The 23,301-nt window shown below is 41.2% G+C and overlaps 1 protein-coding gene across 3 annotated transcripts in view; it reads left to right on the forward strand.

The window, feature by feature from the left end:
- Kpna1 (karyopherin subunit alpha 1) overlaps positions 1-23,301 on the forward strand; it is a 58,520-nt gene that overhangs the window by 14,778 nt on the left and 20,441 nt on the right. For all 3 annotated transcript variants that reach the window (XM_045147097.1, XM_045147098.1, XM_045147099.1), the window contains exons 2-5: positions 1,131-1,264; positions 8,126-8,233; positions 12,132-12,231; positions 15,354-15,448. In XM_045147097.1, the coding sequence (XP_045003032.1) occupies positions 1,136-1,264; positions 8,126-8,233; positions 12,132-12,231; positions 15,354-15,448 (432 nt within the window). In that variant the 5' untranslated portion in view covers positions 1,131-1,135. The remainder of the gene's footprint in view (positions 1-1,130; positions 1,265-8,125; positions 8,234-12,131; positions 12,232-15,353; positions 15,449-23,301) is intronic.

The following is a 23,301-nucleotide window of genomic DNA, read 5'->3' on the forward strand; positions in this document are numbered from 1 at the left end:
CAATGATAATTCCCACCTTCACTCCATTCTCCACCTCTCAAATCCACTACAGCCCTCCTTTCCAATTTCTCTCTTATTTTGATGACATCATCTTTCCCTCCTATTCAGGTCTTGTGTTGGTAGTGTCAGGCACTGCGAGCTCATGATATCAGGGGTATTCTGCATAGGTCTTTCCAGCATTCTGACAGCTAGTTGCAGGGAGGAGGTTTCTAGCTCAGCTCCAGCTTGGTTTCTCAGTGACCTGCAGTCCAAGCACATAGAATCTTCAGCAATAGGAGGGTCTTACCATCTATTTCCTGTGGGCAACCAAGTGACTTTGCAATGGGTTGTAATGATTTTGGGGAACATCAGGCACTTCCCTGGCCAACAGTTCATTGGAAGATATCCCTGGTACTGATAAAAAAACCATTTTTTGTAAAATATATTTTACTATTTTATTTGAGAGCTTGTTTGGAGGTTCTAGCAGGGGAGTGCAGCTAACTCATGCACCCTTGACCGAAGACTGGTGCTCTGTTCGGGGAAGGTGGTCCTCTTTAACATGGAGCGGTGAGGGAGGGCGGGTCAGCCCCCTAGCCAGCCGGATAAGCCAGATCAGCCCTGACGGTCAGTGGTGTGACAATCAGATTGCCCTCACATCTGTTATTTTATTTGTAAGCAGAGAGAGAAAGAGAATTGAGTGCACTAGGGCCTCTTGGCACTGCAAATGAATTCCAGATGCATGGACAACTTTGTGTATCTGGCTTTACATGAATACTGGGGAATTGAACCCAGGCCATGAGGCTTTGCAAGCAAGCACCTTTAACCATTGAGCAGTCTCTCCAGCCTGGGCATATATATAAGACCGAGCTTGCAGAATAACAGAATTCTTTTTATTTATTTTTTAAATTTTATTTATTTATTTATTTGAGAGAGTAAGAGAGAGAAAGAGAGAAAGAATGGACGTGTCAGGGCCTCCAGCCACTGCAAACAAACTCTAGACACATGTGCCACCTTATGTATCTGGCTTATGTGGGTCCTGGAGAGTTGAACCAAGGTCCTTTGGCTTTACAAGGCAAGCGCCTTAACTGCTAAGCCATCTCTCCAGCCCAACAGAATTCTTTAAAGCAAACATGTTCTTTCTGCTCCTTTAGAAATCATGACCACTCCAGGAAAAGAAAATTTTCGCCTAAAAAGTTACAAGAACAAATCTCTGAATCCTGATGAGATGCGCAGGAGGAGGGAGGAGGAAGGACTGCAGTTAAGGAAGCAGAAAAGAGAAGAGCAAGTAAGTCCATTATCTTTGTTCTTTTGTTTGTTTTTGTCTGAGGCCAGGTATTACTCTATTCTGGACCTGGAATTTACTTTATAACCCCAGGCTGTGATCCTCACAGTGAGCCTTCTACTGTAGCCCCACATTTTATTGTATGAGGCAGGGTCTCAACTTTAGCCCAGGCTGACCTGAAACTCAACTCTGTAGTTCCTGAATGACCTTGAACTCACAGTGATATTTATACCTCTGCTGGGATTAACAACATGCATCACTATGTCTGGTTTATCCTGTTTTTGTTTTTGTTTTTGTTTTTTTTTTTTTTTGAAGATTCTGAGGGACTGGTTGAGGAGCCACTTCTATTTTTTTGTTGTTGTTGTTTATTTTTATTTATTGATTTGAGAGCAGCAGACCACAGAGAGAGAATGGGCATGCCAAGGCCTCCAGCCACTGCAAATGAAGTCCAGACTCATGCTCCACCTTGTGCATCTGGTTTACGTGGGTCTTGGGTAATCAAGGCTCGAACTGGGGTCTTTAGGGTTCACAGGCAAGCACATAAACCATCTCTCCAGCCTGACTTACACTGTTTTAACTGATTTTCAGTCACTGTTTTGAATTTGCCTAAACCCAAGTGGGTTTATATGAGAGAAAGATACAGATAGAGAAGGAATGGGCTTGCTAGGGCCTTTTAGCCTCTGCCACCTATGTATCTGGCTTACGTGGGGAATTGAACCTAGGTGCTTAGGCTTTGCAGGCAAGTTTCTTAATCGCTAAGCCTTCTCTCCAGCCCAAGACTTTTTTCCCCCCCCAAGATAGCATCTCTCTCCAGCTCAGGCTGACCTGGAATTCACTGTGTAGTCTCAGGGTGGCCTTGAACTCATGGCAGTCCTCCTACCTCTGCCTCCCAAGTGCTGGGATTAAAGCCAAGACTTTTATTTTTGCTGAAAGAGAACCTTTTGAACTTGGAATGATCATATCATTTAACTCCCACTCCATAAAGGAAGGAGCCAGAACTCTTCAGGTCTGAGAAATAAGGCAATATGCTTTATGTAATTTCATATGTTTTGTTTTGTATGCAGGGAGCTGGTAAAACTAATCAGGCTTCCTAAGAGTGATACTGGATTTTGGGGTTCAGGAGGGCTCCCCCAAATTTATGAGCCCCAAGTTTAGGTTTTGGCCTACCTTTAACAAAACAATTGATAAAGACAAACTCAAGAAGGATACATTATTAAGTTTATTTTGGGAGAAACCACAAATTGTGGGGCTTAAGGGGGAAATCAAAAATTGTGGAGCTTATTTAAGGAAGGTTGTGATCTAGGAAGGCCAGAGCAGAGTCACAAACATGTGGGAAACACACACTCATGTGGAGACACTGCGTAGTCTATAAGATACATTTAAGAGAAATTGAGGTTTTTGGAAAGAAAACTGGAGTAGAGCTGCAAGCACATGGAGGGAGTTAAACCGAGGCTTTCAAGGAAAGATGTAGGTAGAGCTATGAGTACGTGGAGGGGCCGTTAAGAGGGTAGACAGTGAGGCTCAAGGGAAAATACCAAAGCAGAGACCAAGAAATTCAGAGGTGAAATGAGTGATGAAGAAAGCTACCCTCACAGCTTCCCTGACTATAAACAAATCACACAAGTAGCACACCTAGAGTTAACGAAAGCACCCAGTGATAGATCTGGCGTGTGTCGGGGAAATGCACATGTGGTAGATTCAGAGACCAGAGGGAAATCACAATACATGTAATAAGAGTGAGAAGTTATACCAAACTATCGAGCAGAGGCATACAGAAGAGTTCCCCAGACCAAGAAATACTGTTAAGCTCAACCCTCCACCCAGCCAAGCTCAGTGAGGGGGAAGCCAGACTCACATGAATCCCTGAGGCTCAAGTGAAGGCAGGCAGAGCAGAGCAGCCTTTATAGGCAAGGGGAAGACCTGTCTGGATCCCACAGCCAGCCCACCTGAGCCAACGCACTAGGCTATGGCAGAAGGGGGCACTGTAGACCAATCTGTCAGACAGGAGTTACATGTCTGCCAAGTGTTTCCTTCCTGTGCCAGGGTGGGGTGGCATCTCCTGGTTCTCTCTGGGCCTCAGTCTCTAATTGAAACTGTCTATAAGAAGCTGATAAACTAGCCTTGTCAGTGTTTCCCAAAAGTAGTAGATTTGTATTTCCTATAAGTTAACTTGACTGATGAAGCATATTGTGTATAAATAGGATAGTCTACAAATGATGACTTTGGGAAATTTTGTTTTTTTTTCCTCTTTTTGGTTTTTTTCAAGGTAAGATCTCACTCTAGGTCAAGCTGACCTGGAATTCACTGTCATCTCAGGGTAGTCTCGAACTCATGGCAATCCTCCTACCTTTGCCTCCCGAGTGCTGGGATTAAAGGTGTGTGCCACCAGGCCCAGCTAAAACATACTGTTTTACAGTAATTTTTAAAATTTATTCATGAAAGAGAGACAATGATTGATTGATTGAATGAACAAATGAATATATGGGCATGCCAGGGCCTCTTGCCATGGCAAACAAACTCCAGACACACATGCCACACTTAGGGCATCTGGTTTTTTGTGGGTACTGGCAATCAAACCCAGGCTATCAGGCTTCTCAAGCAAGTGCCTTTAATTGCTGAGTCATCTTTCCAGCCCATATTTTGTTGCAAAAAAAATGACTTTACAGATTTGTTTTTATAGTTGTGTGTATGTACATATGGGTGTGCCAGGCACTCTTGCTATTAACCAAATATTAGACAACTTGTGTGACTTTCTGTGTCTGGCTTGCCTGGGTTGTTGAATTGAACACTGGGCTGGCAGACTTTGCAAGAAAGCATCTTAACAGGGCTAGAGTGATGGCTTAGTGGTAAGGTGCTTACCTGTGAAGTCTAAGGACCTAGGTTTGATACCTCAGAACCCATGTAAGCCACTTGCACATTTTGGCACATGTAACTGGAGTTCATTCGCAGTGGCTAGAGGCGGTGGCATGCCATTTTTAACCCTTCTCATAAATAAAAAAAAAAAATTTAAAAAGAAAAAAAGAACCCCTTAACAGCTGATTTATCTTCTCCAGCTCCCTATATTTCCTAGTAATGTATGTACGATATTGTGTGTCATTTTCAAATCCTATTGATGTTCTCTTGTGGTTGGTATAGAGTTTAGTTCTTACTCCACTCTTTGCATTCATTGATCTGAGTACTATGGTTAACGCACATGCGCGTGTGCATGCACACACACTCTCACACATTTGCATAGCTGCATAATAAGGTGAATAGCACACTACAGTTGCATTTCCTTTAAGATACTTTGTGTTTCCTGGAGTTGTTTCATTTCTTTTTTTTTTTCTTCTTTTTTTTTTGTTTTTTTTTTTGAGGTAGGGTCTCACTCTGGCTCAGGCTAACCTGGAATTCACTATGTAGTCTCAGGGTGGCCTCGAACTCACGGCAATCCTCCTACCTCTGCCTCCCGAGTGCTGGGATTAAAGGCGTGCGCCACCACGCCCGGCTTTCATTTCTTAACTGTTTGGCTTTCTGACATTATTCATTCCCTCTTGTAGTGAGCTGCCTTCTTTTTTTTTTTTTTAACTTCAGCTAATGTTTTTGGTCTAGTTTCCCATTTGTAACCTTATTGGTGAGTTCCTGTATTTTTTTTTATTTGGCTGGACATGGTGGTGCATGCTTTTGATCCTAGTATGTGCAGTGTAAACCAGAGACCCTGGCTAAACAAGGTGAAATGCGAGAACTGACACTTGTGCTTTTTCTGTGACGTCCACACCTTGGTACATGTACGTTTGCACACTCCCTCACACCCAGTCCAAAGAAAGGGACACATTCATGGAGACTTTTTTTTTTTTACATTTTATTTTTAATTACATGACCAACCTTAAGTTTTGCATACTATATGAAATGTAGGTTGTTACGTATATATACACACATGAGGCAAGATAACAACAGTGAAGAGAAAGGAATCTCTCACTCTGGAGTCTTGTCAGAGACTCTCCCCAGCTGGGAATTGAAAACACTTCTATGGAGGTTGCCAACATGAAGATAATGTTTCTTTATGGATGTATGTACGTAGGTATGTGTGTGTGTTTGTACACATGTGTAGGCATATATATTCAAATACAAATGTTAAAATAGCTATGAATTATGCCTAAGGTCTAAGCGTAGATAGACGTTCTCATGGAGACTTTTTTTTAAAGAAGTAAGCTGGGCATGGTTGTATACTTCTTTATTCCCATCTCTAGGGAGGCAGAAGCAGGAGAATCACTGAGTTCAAGGCCAACCTGGGACTACAGAGTGAGTTCCAGGTCAGCCTGGGCTAGAGTGAAAACAAGCAACAACAGCAGCAACAAAAAAAGCCCCTCTCCTCCTCCTTTAAGTTTGAACAAACTTACCAAGCTTAGAGAAAATGTTATCTGAAAGGTTAAGAGGAACAGTGTCTGGCATTTGCATGGAACTGAGAAAGATTAATCCGGACATGGTGGCATGCATAGACCTATGAGCCCGACACTCCGGGGCCTGCAGGGTCTTGTTGCAAGTTGAAGGCCATCCTGGTTACTTAGTAGTAGTACCAGGCTAGCTTGCGCTACACATAGCAAGACTTGAAAAATCAAATGGGCTGGGGAGCTGGTTCAGCATTAAAGGTGCTTTATTGCAAGCTTGCTGCTAGAGTTAAGTTATCCAAGATCTGTGTGGAGCCTGATACAAAGCTCATCTCTAATCCCAGAACCCTACGACAATGAGAGGCATAGTCAGAACAACTTGGAAGCTTGCAGGTCCACTAGCCTTGATTCATAGACACAGTAGAAAAAACAAGGGTGACCCTGTCTTACCAAGCTTGAGAAGAAAAACACTCTGAGGTGGTTCTCAAATCTTGTACATGTGCAACAAAAATATATCCAAAACAGAATCACTGAGAAACAAACACTAGGTCCAAAAGGATCAAATGATTTCAGTGTTTAGCTGAATTCCAGAACATAGCTCAAGACTACTGACAGGCATACAGAAATATCTGATATCATCATAAAAAAATATAAAGGCAAGAAAATGCAACCCATAGCTGGGAGTGGTGGTGCACACCTTTAATCTCAGCACTCAGGAGGCAGAGGTAGGAAGATCACCATGAGTTCAAGGCCAGCCTGAGACTGCATATGCATTCCAGGTCAGTTTGGGCTTAAGTGAAACCCTACCTGGAAAAACCAGAAAAAAAAAAAAAAAATGCAACCCATCACGAGAGTGGTCATTTGAAGCTGGCACAGAACTTACATTTAGCAAAAGAATGACAACAAAATGGTTATCCTTTCCATATGGAAAAGAATCAAATTGAAGTTCTGGAGTTGAAAACTGATGTTTAAGATGAAAAATAGACTCAGTAGTAAGTTAGAAAACATAGAAATAAAAGTTAATGAACTTAAAGGCATGGGAATAGAAAGTATTACAATGAAGAAAAAAGGTACAAGAACACCCACCATACATCTTAAATAAGCTGAATGTTTGAACAGTTGGAGTTTGTAAAGAATTGGGGATAGAAGAGAAATACAAAAAGAAATGCTACCCGGGCCTCAGGTAGATTGCTTAGTGCAAAAGGTACAAGGCTTAGGGGGTGATCCTTACCACCCCGGAATGAAAATAAGCCATTGACAACTTTTCAGGTGCTACATGGTACCACTTTGCATCCTCCTTAGGTGGAGCCTGGGGAATTGGTCCCTGGTCTGACAACAGACTTTGCAAGCAAGTACCTTTAACCACTGATCTATCTCTATAGCTCCAGATTGTAGTTTCTATGAGTTCCCTTTCAGAAGAGAAATTCTGGTTTCTTTTGCCTGTCTTGGAGAAGAACTTTAAGACCAGAAAGCAGCATTGGTAAAAGTAATACTTTTTTTTTTTTTTTTTTTTCTTGAGGTAGGGTTTCACTCTAGTCCAGGCTGACCTGGAAGTCACTGTGTAGTCAGTCTTAGGGTGGCCTTGAACCCATGGTGATCCTTCTGTCTCTACCTCCAGAATGCTGGGATCAAAGGCGTGTCTCCCCACGCCTGGCTATTTGCTTTTTAAAATATATTCATATACTTTTATACATTTATGTATGTATTTATGAAACACAGAGAAGAAGAGGTAGGAATAGGCTCCCCAATACCCTGTTGTTGTTTTTTTTTTTTTTATTGTTTGTTTTCATGGTAGGGTCTCACTCTAGCTCAGGCTGACGTGGACTTCAGTATGTATAGTCTCAGGGTGGCCTTGAATTCACAGCAGTCTTCCTATCTCTGCCTCTCCAGTGCTGGGATTAAAAGTATGTGCCATTATGTCTGTCCTTATTCTCCCCTGACTATTTTGGTGCAGATTTCATTCTTGGTTGGTTGTTTTGTTTTGTTTTTACCCGTGTTGTTGTTGTTTTGTTGTGTGTGTGTGGGCGTCAGCTGCTTGCTGTAGCCCATTCTGACCTGGAATTCACTATGTAGTCTCAGGGTGGCCTCAAACTCACAGCAGTCTTCCTATCTCTGCCTCTCCAGTGCTGGGATTAAAGGTGTGCGCCACCACGCCTGGCTCTTGGTGTCTATTTCATACAAAGAGATGAAGTAATGGGCAAGCACGTCCAGGTCCTTTTTCCATCTGTACAGTTTTTTTTTAATGTCATACTGTATCAGTTTTAGTGAACTCTTCATTAAGTTATATGTCTTCATATATTGGTTATACATGTTGTGATAATTTATGCGATTATGAAACTGGAGAGGTCTGACAATGTTTTGCAAGGAAACAATTAAGGCAGCACAAGTTTTGGGATTTGTAAGATGAGTTTGGAAGAGCTCTATCCCTTAGTCTTCTAAATTGGATGCTGAATTCCCTTGTATTAGAATTGTATCACTAATGGTCTTTTTTACTTTTCAGTTATTCAAACGAAGAAATGTTGCTACAGCAGAAGAAGAAACAGAAGAAGAAGTTATGTCAGATGGGGGCTTTCACGAAGCCCAGACTAATAACATGGAGATGGCACCAGTAAGTGAGATAGTAAAAAGAGCTTTTTTCTGGTGTGTTGGTGAAAATATAAGAGAATGGAATGCTTTCTTGTCATTTCCCACCACCCCAGTTTTTCTTTTTTCTCGAGGCAGGGTGTCACTGTAGCCCAGGGTGACCTTGAACTCACTCTGTAGCTCCAAGGGTAGCCTTGAAGCTATGGCAGTCCTCATACATCTTCCTCCCAAGTGCTGGGATTAAGGGCATGTGCCACTGGGCAGAGTGGATTAGGGTTGCTGGCCCTGGTTGGTAGTGCATGCCTGTAATCCCTGTACTAGGCAGTCAGAACTAGGAGGGTAACAAGTAAGAGGCCTGCCTGGTCCTTTGTACAATGTCTTATAAAGAATATATGTATTGATACAAAAGTTATGCTTTATTTAAGTGGAACTGATATGCTTGGATTTCTCATGTATTCTAATTATAACATAGTTTAAGTTGATTATATGCATTTATGAAAATGTTTCCCCCTCCTTTTCCTGTGTAGAGGGTGGCATATGATGCACTGAATTTTGTAGCTGTTTTTTTGGGGAGGGGTGGAGGGGTCAAGGTATGATGTCACTGTAGCCCAGGCTGACCTGGAACTTACTATATAGTCTCAGGTTGGCCTGGAACTCATTGCAATCCTCCTACCTCAGCCTCCTGAGTGCTGCGATTAAAGGCTTATACCACCACACCTGGAAAATTGACATTCTTGCTAAACTTAGAACTGTGGGTTCCATGATAGAGAGTTCAAGCTCCGCGTTCTGATAAACACTTCTTGGGAGCAGATAGGAATGGATTTAGAAATAGTGAGGAGTTTAAGTTCCCTCTTGTTAGTTGGTAGGGATGGAAACTAGGAAGAAGTGATTTAGTCACTAAGATGAAGGAACTCTGAATAAAGAGGAGCTTAGTTGTCCATGAGATAACTGTGCTCGAGTTTGCCACTGAAGACTGGGTAGTGATACACTAGCCCAGTTACATCTTCTGTTGTGCAAAAATCAAACCTTCAAATAAATATAAATAAGAAATTTGAAATAACTAAATTTAAGGGATGAAAAAGTGCGGATTGTAATACTGCCTTCTGTCATAAAACAAATTCAAATTGTACCCATACCATGGAGTAAGCTCAATGCCAATCACTATTTGGAATATGTACTATCTTAATAAGGTGGGAAAATGAGATAGAAAAGCCACCAGGCCTGGCTTTGTGGACTACTAGTCACATATAGAGGGGCTGGAGAGATGGCTTAGTCGTTAAGGCATTTGCCTGCAAAGCCAAAGGACCCAGGTTCAGTTCCCTAGGACCTAAGTAAGCCAGATGCACAAGTATCTGGAGTTAGTTTGCAGTGGCTAGAGACCCAGGTGTGCTTATTCTCTGTCTGTCTGTCTGTCTGTCTTCTCTCCTCCCCCCCCCCCCCCCCCCCGCTTGCAAATAAATAAAAGTCTTTAGAGAAACAGAACCGATGAGAGTGGGGATTTTCAGGGTGCTGGCTCTAGTGTAGTGGGTAGGAAAAGTTGGCAATATAATCTGGTATAGGTTGATATTGTAGTCTGAAGGCTGAATTCCCTTTTCTTCTATCCAGGACACTGGCCTTTGCTCTCAAGAATTAAGTCAACTCATATTTTAACTCAAATGCACTGATTCCATGTAGTGTCGGACGACAATCTACTCCTTGTCTGTGAGGCATCCATATATATCTTATTCCATACTCAGTCTCAAAGACAACAAAATTGTGCCTTCACCTAAAATGTCACAGCTTGCCTACATATAAATAAAATTTAAACAGCTCTTTCCCTAGGAGAGGGTGCAGGCATCCTTGGATATTTAATCCTCTTATTGATTCCTGCAATGTAAATGCCATGATATGAACCTGTATAGCGTATATGATAGAGGACTTGAGAGGAAAGAAGAAAAGTTGCTTATCATTTGCACTAGTACATTTACTAGCATGTACACATGGGGGGTGCATCTGTTTGTGTGTTGTGTGTGTGTGTGTGTGTGTGTGTGTGTGTGTGTGTGTATAGACATTTATAGACGTCGCTTAGATACCTTTGTTCATTGAGGAGTTAGCTTTGTAGTGTTGAAAATGTTGCGTGGAAGAGAGACAGGCAGCATGGGCTGAGCAGGGCCTTCAGCTGCTGCAGGTGGACTCCCGCTACATGAGCTACTTTGTGCGCTTGCCTTTTATGTGGGTCCTGGGGAATCAAATTTGGGTTATTAGGCTCTGTAGGCAAGGTCATTAACTGCTAAGCCATTTCTCCAGCCACAATCTATCTCATTGACTGTAACCTTTCTCTTTATTGATTGATTTGAGAGAGAAAGAAAGACACAGAGAGAGAATGAATGGACCTCTAGCTGTTGTAAATGAACTCCAGACATGTGCCACCTTGTGCATCTGGTTTACGTGGGTCTTGGGGAATTGAGCCCTTGCTAGGGGTCCTTTGGCATTGTAGGCAACTGCCTTAATGGCTAAGCCATCTCTCCAGCCTAACTGTAACCTTTCTTAATGTAGGATCTTTTTGGGTTTTTTTTTTTTTGCATTTTTCTTTTTCAGTGTAGGGTCTCGCTGTAGCGCAGGCTGACCTGGAATTCACTATGTAGTCTCAGGGTGGCCTGGAACTCATGGCGATCCTACCTTTGCCTCCCCAGTGTGGGATTAAATATGTGTGACACCACGCCTGGCCTTAATGTAGAATATTAATTTCCTTGTGATGAATGATAGTGATAACTTGGAAATAAAGTTCTGTTTGTGTGTGTGCATGCATGCGTGCATGCACGCGTTTGTGTATACACTTGGTTTCTTGCTACTGCTGATACCTGTCCAGTTTTACATGGGCTGCTGGGAAATTGAACCCCGGCTCGCAGGCTTTGCAAGCAGATACCTGGAAATAGAAGCAGTTCTAATAAAGTAAGAAGATAGTGAGAAACTGAAAAGACAGCAAGAAAATAAGGATTCAGCTATTGGATTGAATGTGGCTGTAATCTGTGATTTATGCTAGGATCACCATCTATATCTTTAGCAATTGTTAGTTGGGCATCTACTTTGGGACTTTAGGAAGACTGCTGTGAGTTTGAGGCCACCCTCAGACTAGTGAATTCCAGGTCAGCCTGAGCTAGAGTGAGACCCTACCTTGAAAAAACAACAAAAAAAGAAATGTTGGTGGTACATTACTAATGTGCGCAGTTTTCTTGTATCAAGTAAAATAAAGTAAAAACAAATAAGTGGTCTGGAATGTGGGATCATGGACGCATGTGCCACTATGTCCAATTTTACGTGGGAATCATTTTGAAGGTCGTGGGGCCAGCTAGTCTGGCATGAAGACTGTCTCAAGAAAAGGAGCCATCACCAGTCCTGTCTCAAAAGAAGGAACTGCCTGTCATTGTCACACAGGTCTTTGATTGTAGCACTCTTGAGGTTTAGGTAGGAGGATCACCATGAGCTCCAGGAGAGCCTTGATTACTGAGAGAGTTCCGGGTCGTCCTAGGGCTAGAGTGAGACCCTGCTTCCAAAAAAAAAAAAAAAGAAAGAAAGAAAGAAAGAAATATTAATATGTAATTATTAATTATGGAATTTGGAGGTCCATGACTTCCACATGCACACACAAATGCACACACCTAAACTTTTATTTTTTTATTTATTTATTTATTTTTTTGGTTTTTCGAGGTAGGGTCTCACTCTGGTCCAGGCTGACCTGGAATTAACTCTGTAGTCTCAGGGTGGCCTTGAACTCACGGCGATCCTCCTACCTCTGCCTCCCGAGTGCTGGGATTAAAGGCGTGCGCCACCACGCCCGGCAAACTTTTGAAGATCTATCATTAAAATGTGGACATACTTGCTATCTTTGCTTTTCTCTAAGTTAAGGCTAATACTGTGTTCTGTTTTATTTTTGTTTGATTCAGGGTGGTGTCATTACTTCTGACATGATTGAAATGATATTTTCCAATAGTCCAGAACAACAGCTTTCTGCAACACAGAAATTCAGAAAATTGCTTTCAAAAGGTAAGTTCTGAATACATTGAGTTTATTATTTCTGCATGAACTATTTCTTTTCCATAATCTTTAAAATATATAACTTAATTTATTTACTTGAGTGAGGAAAGAGAGAGGCAGATGGGGGTTTGGAGGATAGAGATGGGCCCACCCAGACCTCTAGCTGCTGCAAACAAACTCCAGATGCTTGTACCACCTTGTGCATCTGGCTTACATGGGTACTGGGGAGTCAAGCCTGGGTCCTTTGGCTTTGCAGGCAAACGCCTTAAACACTAAGCCATCTCTCCAGCCCGTAATCTTTTTTCTTTTTAAAATACCTTCGAGTAATTTGTGGAGTGTGTTTTACTAGTCTAAAATGTGAATTAGCTGGGTGTGGTATCACACGCCTTTAATTTGTGCACTTGGGAGGCAGAGGTAGGAGGATCGCTGTGAGTTTGAGGCCACCCTGAAATTATATAGTGAATTCCAGATCAGCCTAGAGTGAACAACAACAATAACAAAAAGTGAATTTTGCAGGCTTGTGTAGTTGTGAGCACTACCCTTTTATTTTCTGTTTTATTTATGGAATCTTACCATGACCAGAAAGGCACAATATTTTGTGGGCTTTCATATAAGGAACCTTATGTGGGCTAGGGAGATGGCTCAGCAGTTAATGATACTTACAGGCAAAGTCGGCCAGCCTAGGTTCAGTACCTCAATATCTACCTAAAGCCAAATGCCAAAAGTGGTGCATGCATCTGGAGTTCTTTTTGCAGTTACAAGAATCCTTGGCACACCTGTACTTGGTCACTTTGTCTCTCTGAAATAAGTAACACAATATATAAGAAAGAGACCTTATAGTGTGATTGATATGGAGAAATTCCAAAAACTTGCTTGAAAGAGCAGCCATCATTTATTTATTTGTTTGTTTATTTTTTCACATAGGGTCTTGCTCTAGCCCACTCTGAACGAAACTCACTATGTAGTCCCAAGGTGACCTCAAACTCACAGCTATCCTTCTATCTCTGCCTCCCAAGTGCTGAGATTAAAACTGTGGGCTACCATGTCTGGCCCAGCTAATATTGGTGGTTGGAAAGAAAAAAATATTTCCTGGGCTGGAGGAATGGCTTAGCAGTTAAGGCACTTGCCTGCAAAGTCAAAGGACCCAGGTTCGATTACTCAGGACCTGTGTAAGTAAGATGCACAAGGTGGTACGTGTATCTGGAATTTGTTTGTATGGCTGGAAGCCATAGCACACTCATTCTGTCTCTCTCAAATAAATAAAATTTAAAAATAGGGCTGGAGGAATGGCTTAGCAGTTAAGGAGTTTGCCTGCAAAGTCGAAGGACCCTGGTTTGATTCCCCAGGACCCACGTTAGCCAGATGTACAAGAGGGTGCATGCATCTGGAGTTAGTTTGCAGTGGCTGGAGGCCCTGGTGAACCCATTCTCCTCTTCTCTCTCTGTCTGTCAAATAAATAAAAATAAATACATAAATTAATTTAAAAAAAAACGGGAGAGAAGTAAAGACAACTGAACATTACACAGGCACCATGAAGAGATGGAAGAGTAAAATAAAAATATTTATATATTTCTTGAAGTTTACTGGAATAAATACCACCATACCACAAAAATTGTCTGTTGCATGAGAACTTACTATTCTGTGTTCATTGTCCCTTTTCAGCAAGCTGAGCCTAATGATTTTCTCGTAAGTGTGGCTTTCTAAGCAACCTGAACCACTTTTGATGTGTTTTTTTTTTTTAAACAAGGTCTCACTTTAGGCTCACCTGGGACTGTATAGCCCAAATCTCTACCAAAATTATTACTCTGATTATCTAACACTTACTGTACTCACCAAATAAGCACTTATTGAAAGAACATTATAAAATCTTAAAAGAATTATGTTAATTTGAGAAGTAAATCTTCAAATTTTTTCTGGCATCTTATTATTACCACATGGTATTAAATTCTGCAATTCAGTTTCTCTAGGCAGTATATATAGGCTATAGCAGACAGACTGAATGCTCCTGTACTGAAAATTTGGCCAGAATAAAGTACTAATAATGGTTGTCTTTGGATATTTTACCCCTCTTTCTCAGTTTTCTAATCAGAGGTCGTGGGTTCTTTTTTTTTTTTTTTTCCATGTAGGGTCTCACTCTATCCCACGCTGACCTGGAATTCATTATGTAGCATCAGGGTGGCCCCAAACTCAAGGTGATCCTCCTATCTCAGACCTCTGCCTTCAGAGTGCTGGGCTTAAAAGGCGTGCACCACCACACCAGGCTAGTAGTTTTCATTTTAAAACTTATCGGGCTGGAGGTGTAATTCAGTAATGGTAGCATTATTTACTCACGTCCCAGATATAGTCATACACACAGACACACAGCCTACCCTGAGGAATTCTGCCCTTTATTTTCATATTAAATATTTTTATAAACATACAATATTTTCATACTGTAGTTACTTTCTTGTTGCTGGGATGAACACCTGACCAGAAGCAGCTTCTGGGAGGAAGGGGTTCATTTCAGGCTGACAATTCAGGGGAGGCTTCATCATGGTGGAAGAAGGTGGCACACTTCCATAGATCCATAGCAGAGAGACATCACCAAACAACCAGCAAACACCAAAAATCAGAGCTCAAAACCTGCTCTCTGCACACCTTTGGGCTGGACTAAAGATCTGTCCCCAGTGATACCTCCTCCAGTAGGCTGCTCAAGACATAAGGAAGCCTACGGCTGGAGAGATGGCTTAGCAGTTAGAGTGCTTGTCTGCGAAGTCCAAGGACCTAGGTTGGATTCCCCAGTAGCCCCACAAGCCAGATTTACAAGGTGGTGTGGAGTTTGTTTGCAGTAGCTATAGGCCTTGGCATGCCCATTCTGTCTCTCTCACACACAAATAAATTTTTTTTTAAATGGAAGCTTAATCAAAAATACCTCAGATTATGTGGGACATATATTTGCATTCAAACCACCTCATCTTAGTGTGAAATATTTCAAACTGTTCTCAAAAAAGCCAAACTCAAACCTTATTCGGGGGAGGTATAGATTTTCAGTGTGAAAGCTGATTAAGGGAAGGTTATTATGAAGTAATTGTGATAAAGTGTTTACCTCCAAAATAAAACAAATTTTTTCTTTCATTTTATGTGGAAAACAGAACCTAATCCTCCTATTGATGAAGTAATCAGCACACCAGGAGTTGTGGCCAGGTTTGTGGAGTTCCTCAAACGCAAAGAGAATTGTACTCTGCAGGTACGGAAATTTCTATTGCTTGACTCATAATTTACTTCTTTGAAAGTTTTGTATATATGAATTTACTTACTTCATTTAGATAAAGGTATTTTTGTTCTTAATGATATTCTTCCACCTATCTTGTAAGCTGTTTCATAACTTTGTTAACATACAGACCTTGCTTATACTCTCCAAAATTATGTCATGAATCATTTAAAGCTTTTTATGATTATTGTAGGTAATACCTAATAGAAAAATGTTATACTAACAGAATTGTTCTAAATGGATGTTTATGTGGGCTGAGTACAGTGTTTAAGAAAATTAATTATTTTTGTTGGCTTATTTGTTTTCGAGATAGTGTCTCACTCTAGCTTAGGATGTCTTAGAATTCACTATTTAATCTCAGGGTGGCCTCAACTTCTATCTCAGCTTCCCAAGTGCTGGGATAAGGTGTGCGCCCGGCAAAGTGCAGTTCTTTTAAGGAGTTATTGCACTTGTTGGCTTTCTCAGAAGGCTGTAACATGGGCCAGATCAGTTACTGAGTGATTCTTTGATCTCAATACAGTTGATGAGTCCGGATGTGGTGGTGTATGCCTTTAATTTTAGCACTCAGGAGGCCAAGATAGGATTGCTGTGACTTGGAGGCCAGCCTGAGACTACATAGTGAATTCCAGGTCAGCCTGGCTAGAGTGAGACCCTACCTCAAAAACAACAACAACAAAAAAAGCTGATGAGGATAACTCAGGAATCTATGTGCTTTCAGTTTAGTGTTTTACTACATAGGGAATTTAAAAGTAAATAAAGATTATAGCCTGGATAGGATAAATAGCTCAGTAAGCCCATTGCCAACTGACTAACATGCTTCAAATACTTTTTCTTCAAATACTTTTTTTCTGAATTAAGTTGGATTTTTACTAATATTAATATTTTTCAGTAGCTATACTTCCATGTACCAAACTAATTTAGTATCTGAATCTCTAACAAATACCTCTGTTCAGACCTTTTTGCGATACCCTGCAACTGTAGAGTTTGGTTAGATCACAAGTAGATCATGAGATGGGATTATTTGCGAATTACACATTAACTCCCCTTTGTTTATTCTTTCTTTAAGCTTGTGTCATGTAAGGACAGGGGATTTTTATCAATGATAATGCCTGCCCCTAGGCTCCTTACTGTCCAGGTCATTGTAGATTATTTGTAAGTCTTTCTTCTTTGTCTTGATATTTTTCTCTCCTTTGCTCCTACCCATCTTTTTCTTTCTTACACATCTATATTGCGGTGATGAGTTTCTTCCAGAGGAAAAGCAAGAAATCCAGAAAAGGTAGAGTACTTTGCTTTCCCATCAATTTTTCTTCTCCAGCTTGACAATTTACCAATCCCTGTGTTTATTTGAATTAAGATTCTGTTTTGCTGGCCGCGTCCTGGATTGTAATTCTGGTCCCCATTGTATGTCCAGAATGACCAAACCTGGAAGAGGGAAAAAAAAAAAAAAAAAACTTGAGCAAGGAAAGCAAGACATTTTCAGAGGGGGGAAAAAAAAAGGAAATCCAGACAACTAACACTGCAGAGAACAGAGCCTGAGCCCATAAGCAGTCTACCAAGAGACCAGAGGGACCAAATAAGGAGCCTTACTGCAGTTTATCATTTGAAATGCTTTGTAGGAAAAGGGAGGGAGGGACAATTACCATTGTTCATGATGAAGAAAAGGGTTGCTCTTGCTGACCAGTATCTGGGAACCAATGTAGTGAAGAGAACCTGATTGCACCCTGGATCCAGCAGGATTTACTAGGTGATCACAGGCATCCACTCCCTAATGCACTAATGAAAGAAGCCTTTATTAAGGGGGAAAGGTCACAGAATTGAGTTTTCTCCCTGTCTTTGTATGCTCCTGTGCTCTATGAGTACAGTATTTTCTTATACAGTGCCCATTCCTGGCTGACACTTGTTAATTCTGTGTCCTTTTTTGATTCAGTGCTCTGTTAGGGCCTAGATCTTAGTACATCTGAAGATGAAAGCCTTCAAAAATGACTAATTTGATTTTATCTAAATTTTCAGATTCCACCCTTGTCCAAATTAATAATTAGGCTGAAAGACTAAAAAATAATTCCGCTGGAAGGGACCACTTTGTATTTTTTTCACCTTAGCTGTTTTATAACTGAGAAAGTAATGAATACCCTGATGTCTACTTAGGCAGACCATAGCAGCCAGGAGACTTATGGCTCTGCTATGTCATCAGATTCTTACGTGTGCTCTGGGAAGCTGGAGGACATTCCTTCCTTTGTGTTTTTGGAGAGCACCAGAAAATAATGTAGCTCAGGTATACCCACCTGCTTACTGGAGATAAGAACAAAGCTGCTTTGGAATAGGGCTTTTGACATTTTTGTTCTGGAGAGACTCAATGCTGTATGGTACTAAGAAGAAATTTCTAGTGAGAATCTCAGCATTACCTGTTTATCTTCACACATTAGTGAGATATCTCAAATAAGGGTAAAAATGCCTGCTTAGTGAAGAGCATTTCTCAAGCTTAGTACCATACTTGGCATGAGACCAGTCTTCTTTTAAGTTATGTTCTCAGGGCCTATTTTGTTTGGTTCATTGAGTACAGGTCCAGCATCTTACACTGTCTTTGCAGTGCTAAGATGTTGTATTCACAACTTTTAAATTAAAAATTATAATAATAGAAATAACACATTATTTCCTGCTTCTAAACATTAGACAGATATCTGGCTTAGTTTTTCCTTTTCTTGTCTTTCTTGTCCCCTGTAAAAGCATAATGTGATAAACTGCAGTAAACCTTCCTCCTCCTCTCCCTTTTCTGATCGTCATTAATCTCTGCTTTTCCTGAAAGGTTGCTCAGATGAAGCAGGCACTGTTCTCTGCAGAGTTTGATATCTGGGTTTATTTTTCTGATGTGAGCCTTTTTTTTTTTTTTTTTTTTACTTGCTCTCCAGGTGAGCCTGGCATTTGCTAGGAACCAGAGTGGAACCGGCAAAGTGGCCAGCAACAGAGTCCTGATCCAAATGGAGAAAGGGAACCCAGGCGTACCTCAACCTGGAGTGGGAAACTTGATAGGAGGTCAGAAGTACTTCAGCTTTGCATTCTCATTTTCCTTATCAAGGAACTGAGCGCCAGAAGGTAGAGCCTCAGAAAAGGGGAGCTATAGGAAATGGTGCAGTTTAGCCGTAGCCTTATTTCTAGCAAGTTTGAGACAGTAAAAACTGAGTGGAGTGACCACGTGTAAGCAGCGCAGCTGCGTGAGAGGTTGTTCCCACGGTGCCTTGTTGGGACAGTGAGGAGTGCAGTCGTTTTAACCAAGGAGGAGGCATGACGAGAAAGTTGTAGTTTCTCTGGCCATTGTTAGATACCTGTGGTGTTAACATTTCTTACGTTACTTTCCTCCCTTCTCCCAAGTGGTTATTTTTTTCTTTTAATTTACATGATCCCTTAAGTTAATTGCTTAGTTCTGTATCTTTTTTTGTGTCACCATCATTTCTGGACATTGTAATCTCATAATTTTTTCTAGTATTCTCGAGTAGTCCCCAGGGCTGAAACAAGAAAGAGCAGGCTATGACTGTTAGGGAAGTGTAGCTCGCAGTGTAGACTGACGAAGGAAAGCAAGGCAGCAGAGCGCCGCTTGTAAAGAATGTGGCAGCGCGCTGAACACGCGCAGTAGCGGCCTTGTCCAGCTTTAGCAGAGCCCTACGGTAATGAGGGAGATTCGGCTTTTTATTTTTTAAATATTTCATGTATTTATTTGAGAGACAAGAGGTAGCGAAAGAGGCAGAGAGAGAGAGAATGGGCGTGCCAGGTCCTCGCCACTGCAAACAAACTCCAGACGTGTGCGCCCCCTTGTGCATCTGGCTTACGTGGGTCCTGGGGAATCAAACCAGGGTTCTTAGGCATTGCAGGCACACGCCTTAACCACTAAGCCCAAAATTCTGTTTTTTTTTTATTTTGGTTTTGGCTTTTTTGAGGAAGAGTCTCACTCTAGCCCAGGCTGACCTGGAATTCACTATGTAGTGTCAGGCTGGCCTCGAACTCACAGCAATCCTCCTACCTCTGCCTTCTGAGTGCTGGGGTTAAAGGCGTGCACCACCACACCGAACTTGAAATTCTGTTTTTCTTATTCCCGCTAAAACAGAGTAGCCTCGCTCACATGAAGCTTGATGAATGTCGCTGAAGTAATTGGTGCCTTCATGTTTTTGTATTCCAGTGTTTACTAATGCATAGTTAGGGTTGTGCCTTCAGAGGTGCTCTCCTTGCTTCTCTCCCTGACAATTTCAAAACTACATTTTGATTTTAGTTCTTTTTTGTTTGTTTGTTTTTGAGGTAGGGTCTTGCTGTAGGCCAGGCTGACCTGGAATTCACTATGTAGCTTCAGGTTGGCCTTGAATTCACACTGATCCTCCTACATGCTGGGATTAAAGGCATGCTCCACCATGTCCGCCTTGGTTTTAGTGTTTTCATTTTATAGCGTGTCATCATGATGATACTCAGTTCTTGGTGATAAACAGCCCTCGCACATTAAGTTTTGGCTAAAGTATATTAGCTTCTAATTTTTCCTTTCCCATGTTAAGCAGTTACTAACTTTTCTAGTTATTATTGTTCTGTTTCTCTATTTTCTTCATTTGAGTAGACTCTGTAGTCTGCTGTCATTTTCTCTGAGACCTTTTGTGATAAACTCAGCCAGCATTTTTTTTTTTTAATTTTTATTAACATTTTCCATGATTATAAAATATATCCCATGGTAATTCCCTCCCTCCCCACCCCCACACTTTCCCTTTGAAATTCCATTCTCCATCATACTACCTCCCCATCACAATCATTGTACTTACATATATACAATATCAACCTATTCAGTACCCTCCTCCCTTCCTTTCTCCACCCTTTATGTCTCCTTTTCAACTTACTGTCAGCCAGCATTTTGAACACTGGCACCATTTACTGTTCAAAAGTTTTTCCCCTACTATCACTGTAATTCTTTATTCAGGTTACTGTGAAAACTCACTACTATCCTTTTCTCTTGCTTATGTATCCTTACATGACTTTTTCATTCAAAATACTTATTTTTCTTTTAGATGTTTTTCAAGGCAGGGTCTCACTTCCATCCAGTTTGATTTGGAGCTCACGCTGTAACCCCAGGCTGGCGTCAAACTCACAGCAGTCCCCTTATCTCTACACCACACCTAGCTCCAAATAGTGCTCACACCGTTTCACTTCTTCTGTCTTGACCTCTGTAGTGTCAGGTGAAAGTCTCTCTCGTCTGTGGTGCTCGTCATTTGGCACTCTCCAGTGCTGTGACCTCCAGGTACCCTGGCAAACAGTTACACCTGTCTCTGTCACCCTTCGTTATGGGCTTCTCTCAGCTTCACCTTGTTGGTTTTCTCCTGTGAATTTGCTGCCTTTCATACAGCTTTGACTTGTGCTGATCAGATTGCTCATTTTTTTTTTTTATGTTTCTCTACCCCAATGGTGGTTGGCTTAGTTTTTCTATAATATTTGCCATGTAAAAAATCACAAATATGTATTGGGGATTGCATGATGTTGAGCTCTTCTAACCTCTGCACTTACATATTGCACTTCTGGGTTGATAATGGATAAAAATTTTCACTGTTAAGCTAGGTTGCAAACAATGGCATAAGTATTATCTAGATTATTTTTATCCACATTGTCAAGACTTCAAGTACATTTTTTGATGGTCAAAATGTTATAGTCACTCTCCCCCCAACACCCCTTTGTATGTGCTTCATTAAAGGATAATGAAATGACAGAATGGGAGAAGGAGTTAACCTAAACGTTAGCTAAGAACTCTTGACTAAATGGAACATAAGCTTTTATTCTTGGATTTCTCAATATTAAGCTAAAGAAAAGGTTCCTGTTGGGCTGGGGAGATAGCTTAGTGGTTAAGAGCTTGCTTGTGAAGCCTAAGGACACCAGTTCGAGGCTCAACTCCTCAGGTCCCACATTAGCCAGATGCACAAGGGGGCACTCGCGTCTGGAGTTTGTTTGCAGTGACTGGAGGCCCTGGGGTGGCCATTTTCTCTCTCTCTCTGCCTCTTTCTCTGTCGTTCTCAAATAAATGAATGAAAAAAAAAGAAAAGGTTCCTGTTAATAATTAGTAACATGCCCTATTTTTTTGTTTGCTGTAATTTTCTTCATATAGTCTATTACTGCTGCAGTGCCTGCTCAGCCTTTCTTCAATTAACCTTTTCTTTGTTTCCTCCCTTTTTTTAAAAAAATTATTTACTTATTTGAGAGCGACAGACACAGAGAGAAAGACAGATAGAGGGAGAGAGAGAGAATGGGCGCGCCAGGGCTTCCAGCCTCTGCAAACGAACTCCAGACGCATGCGCCCCCTTGTGCATCTGGCTAACGTGGGACCTGGGGAAGCGAGCCTCGAACTGGGGTCCTTAGGCTTCACAGGCAAGCACTTAACCGCTAAGCCATCTCTCCAGCCCTTTCCTCCCCCCCCTTTTTTTTTTTTGTGGGCAAAAGAGGTTTATTTTGGCTTACAGGCTCGAGGGGAAGCTCCATGATAGCAGGGGAAAACAATGGCACGAGCAGAAGGTGGACATCACCCCCTGACCAACATAAGGAGGACCATAGAAACAGGAGATTGTGCCAAACACTGGCATGGTGAAACTGGATATAACACCCATAAGCTCACCCTGAACAATACACTACCTCCAGGAAGCATTAATTTCCAATTGCCATCAGCTGGGGAACCTAGCATCCAGAACACCTAAGTTTAGGATTCCTCCCTTTTTTTGACAGAGCATTCAAAAAGCTTATCTTTTAAAGTTTTTTTTTTCTTGATTTATTTTTTTTAATTTATTTATTAGAGATAGAGAGAATGGGTGTGCCAGGGCCTCTAGCCCATTGCAAACGAACTCCAGATACATGCACAACCATGTGCATCTGGCTTACATGAGACCTGAAGACTTGAACCTTGGTCCTTAGGCTTCGCAGGCATGAGCCTTAACTGCTAAACCATCTCTCCAGCCCCAAAAACTTATCTTTAAAAGGACCTTAGTTTGCCTCCTAGCCGTTCATTATTAGCTGCTCTTATATGACTTAATTTATTTTGGCTCATTTAATACTTAAAATAGTTGTTTCCTTTTCATTGATACTACATTGTATATGTTTTATACTAACATCCTCTATTCATTTTGTTAGTCCCTTAAAAATTATTGTATTCTTAGAAATAGGTCATGGACATTATACAAGGCCAAAGGAACATGGATTGTCCATTGAAAATATTCTTTTTTAACTTTTCGTTTATTTATTTGAGAGTGACACGGGGGGCGGGGGAGAGAATGGGTGTGCCAGAGCCTTTAGTCACTACAGATGAACTCCAGACGCGTGCGCCCCTTTGTGCATCTGGCTGACGTGGGTCCTGGGGAATTGAGCCTCAAACCGGGGTCCTTAGGCTTCACAGGCAGATGCTTAACAGCAATCTCTCCAACCTGGAAGTAATTCTTTATCATTTCCCAGTTATCTGGACCCCTACATAAATAGTGGTACTTTCTGTCCAGAGAATATCTGTGCAATAATAATAAGTTAATTCATTTATTCTTGTTCAGTCTTCATTAATATGGTACGGTACCATGTTATATACATTGGCTCTTTTTTTAATGGTTCTTTTCATTTAAATCATTATATCCCAGATTATGGAACACTTTTTTTTTTTAATGGATTCATGTTCATTCTACCTTGTCTGAAGTCTTAGACACTGAATATTCCTCAAGGATGGGGAATTTCTTCCGAGAATTCTTTTAAAATTAATATGGTGTTTGGCTGATAAGCAAATATTGATCTTAGGTACTTCCTTATATGCAGAAAACTTTATTATTATAAGTAAACCTTTCAATTCT

The sequence above is a fragment of the Jaculus jaculus genome, chromosome 4, assembly GCF_020740685.1.
Source record: "Jaculus jaculus isolate mJacJac1 chromosome 4, mJacJac1.mat.Y.cur, whole genome shotgun sequence".
Lineage (NCBI taxonomy): Eukaryota > Metazoa > Chordata > Mammalia > Rodentia > Dipodidae > Jaculus > Jaculus jaculus.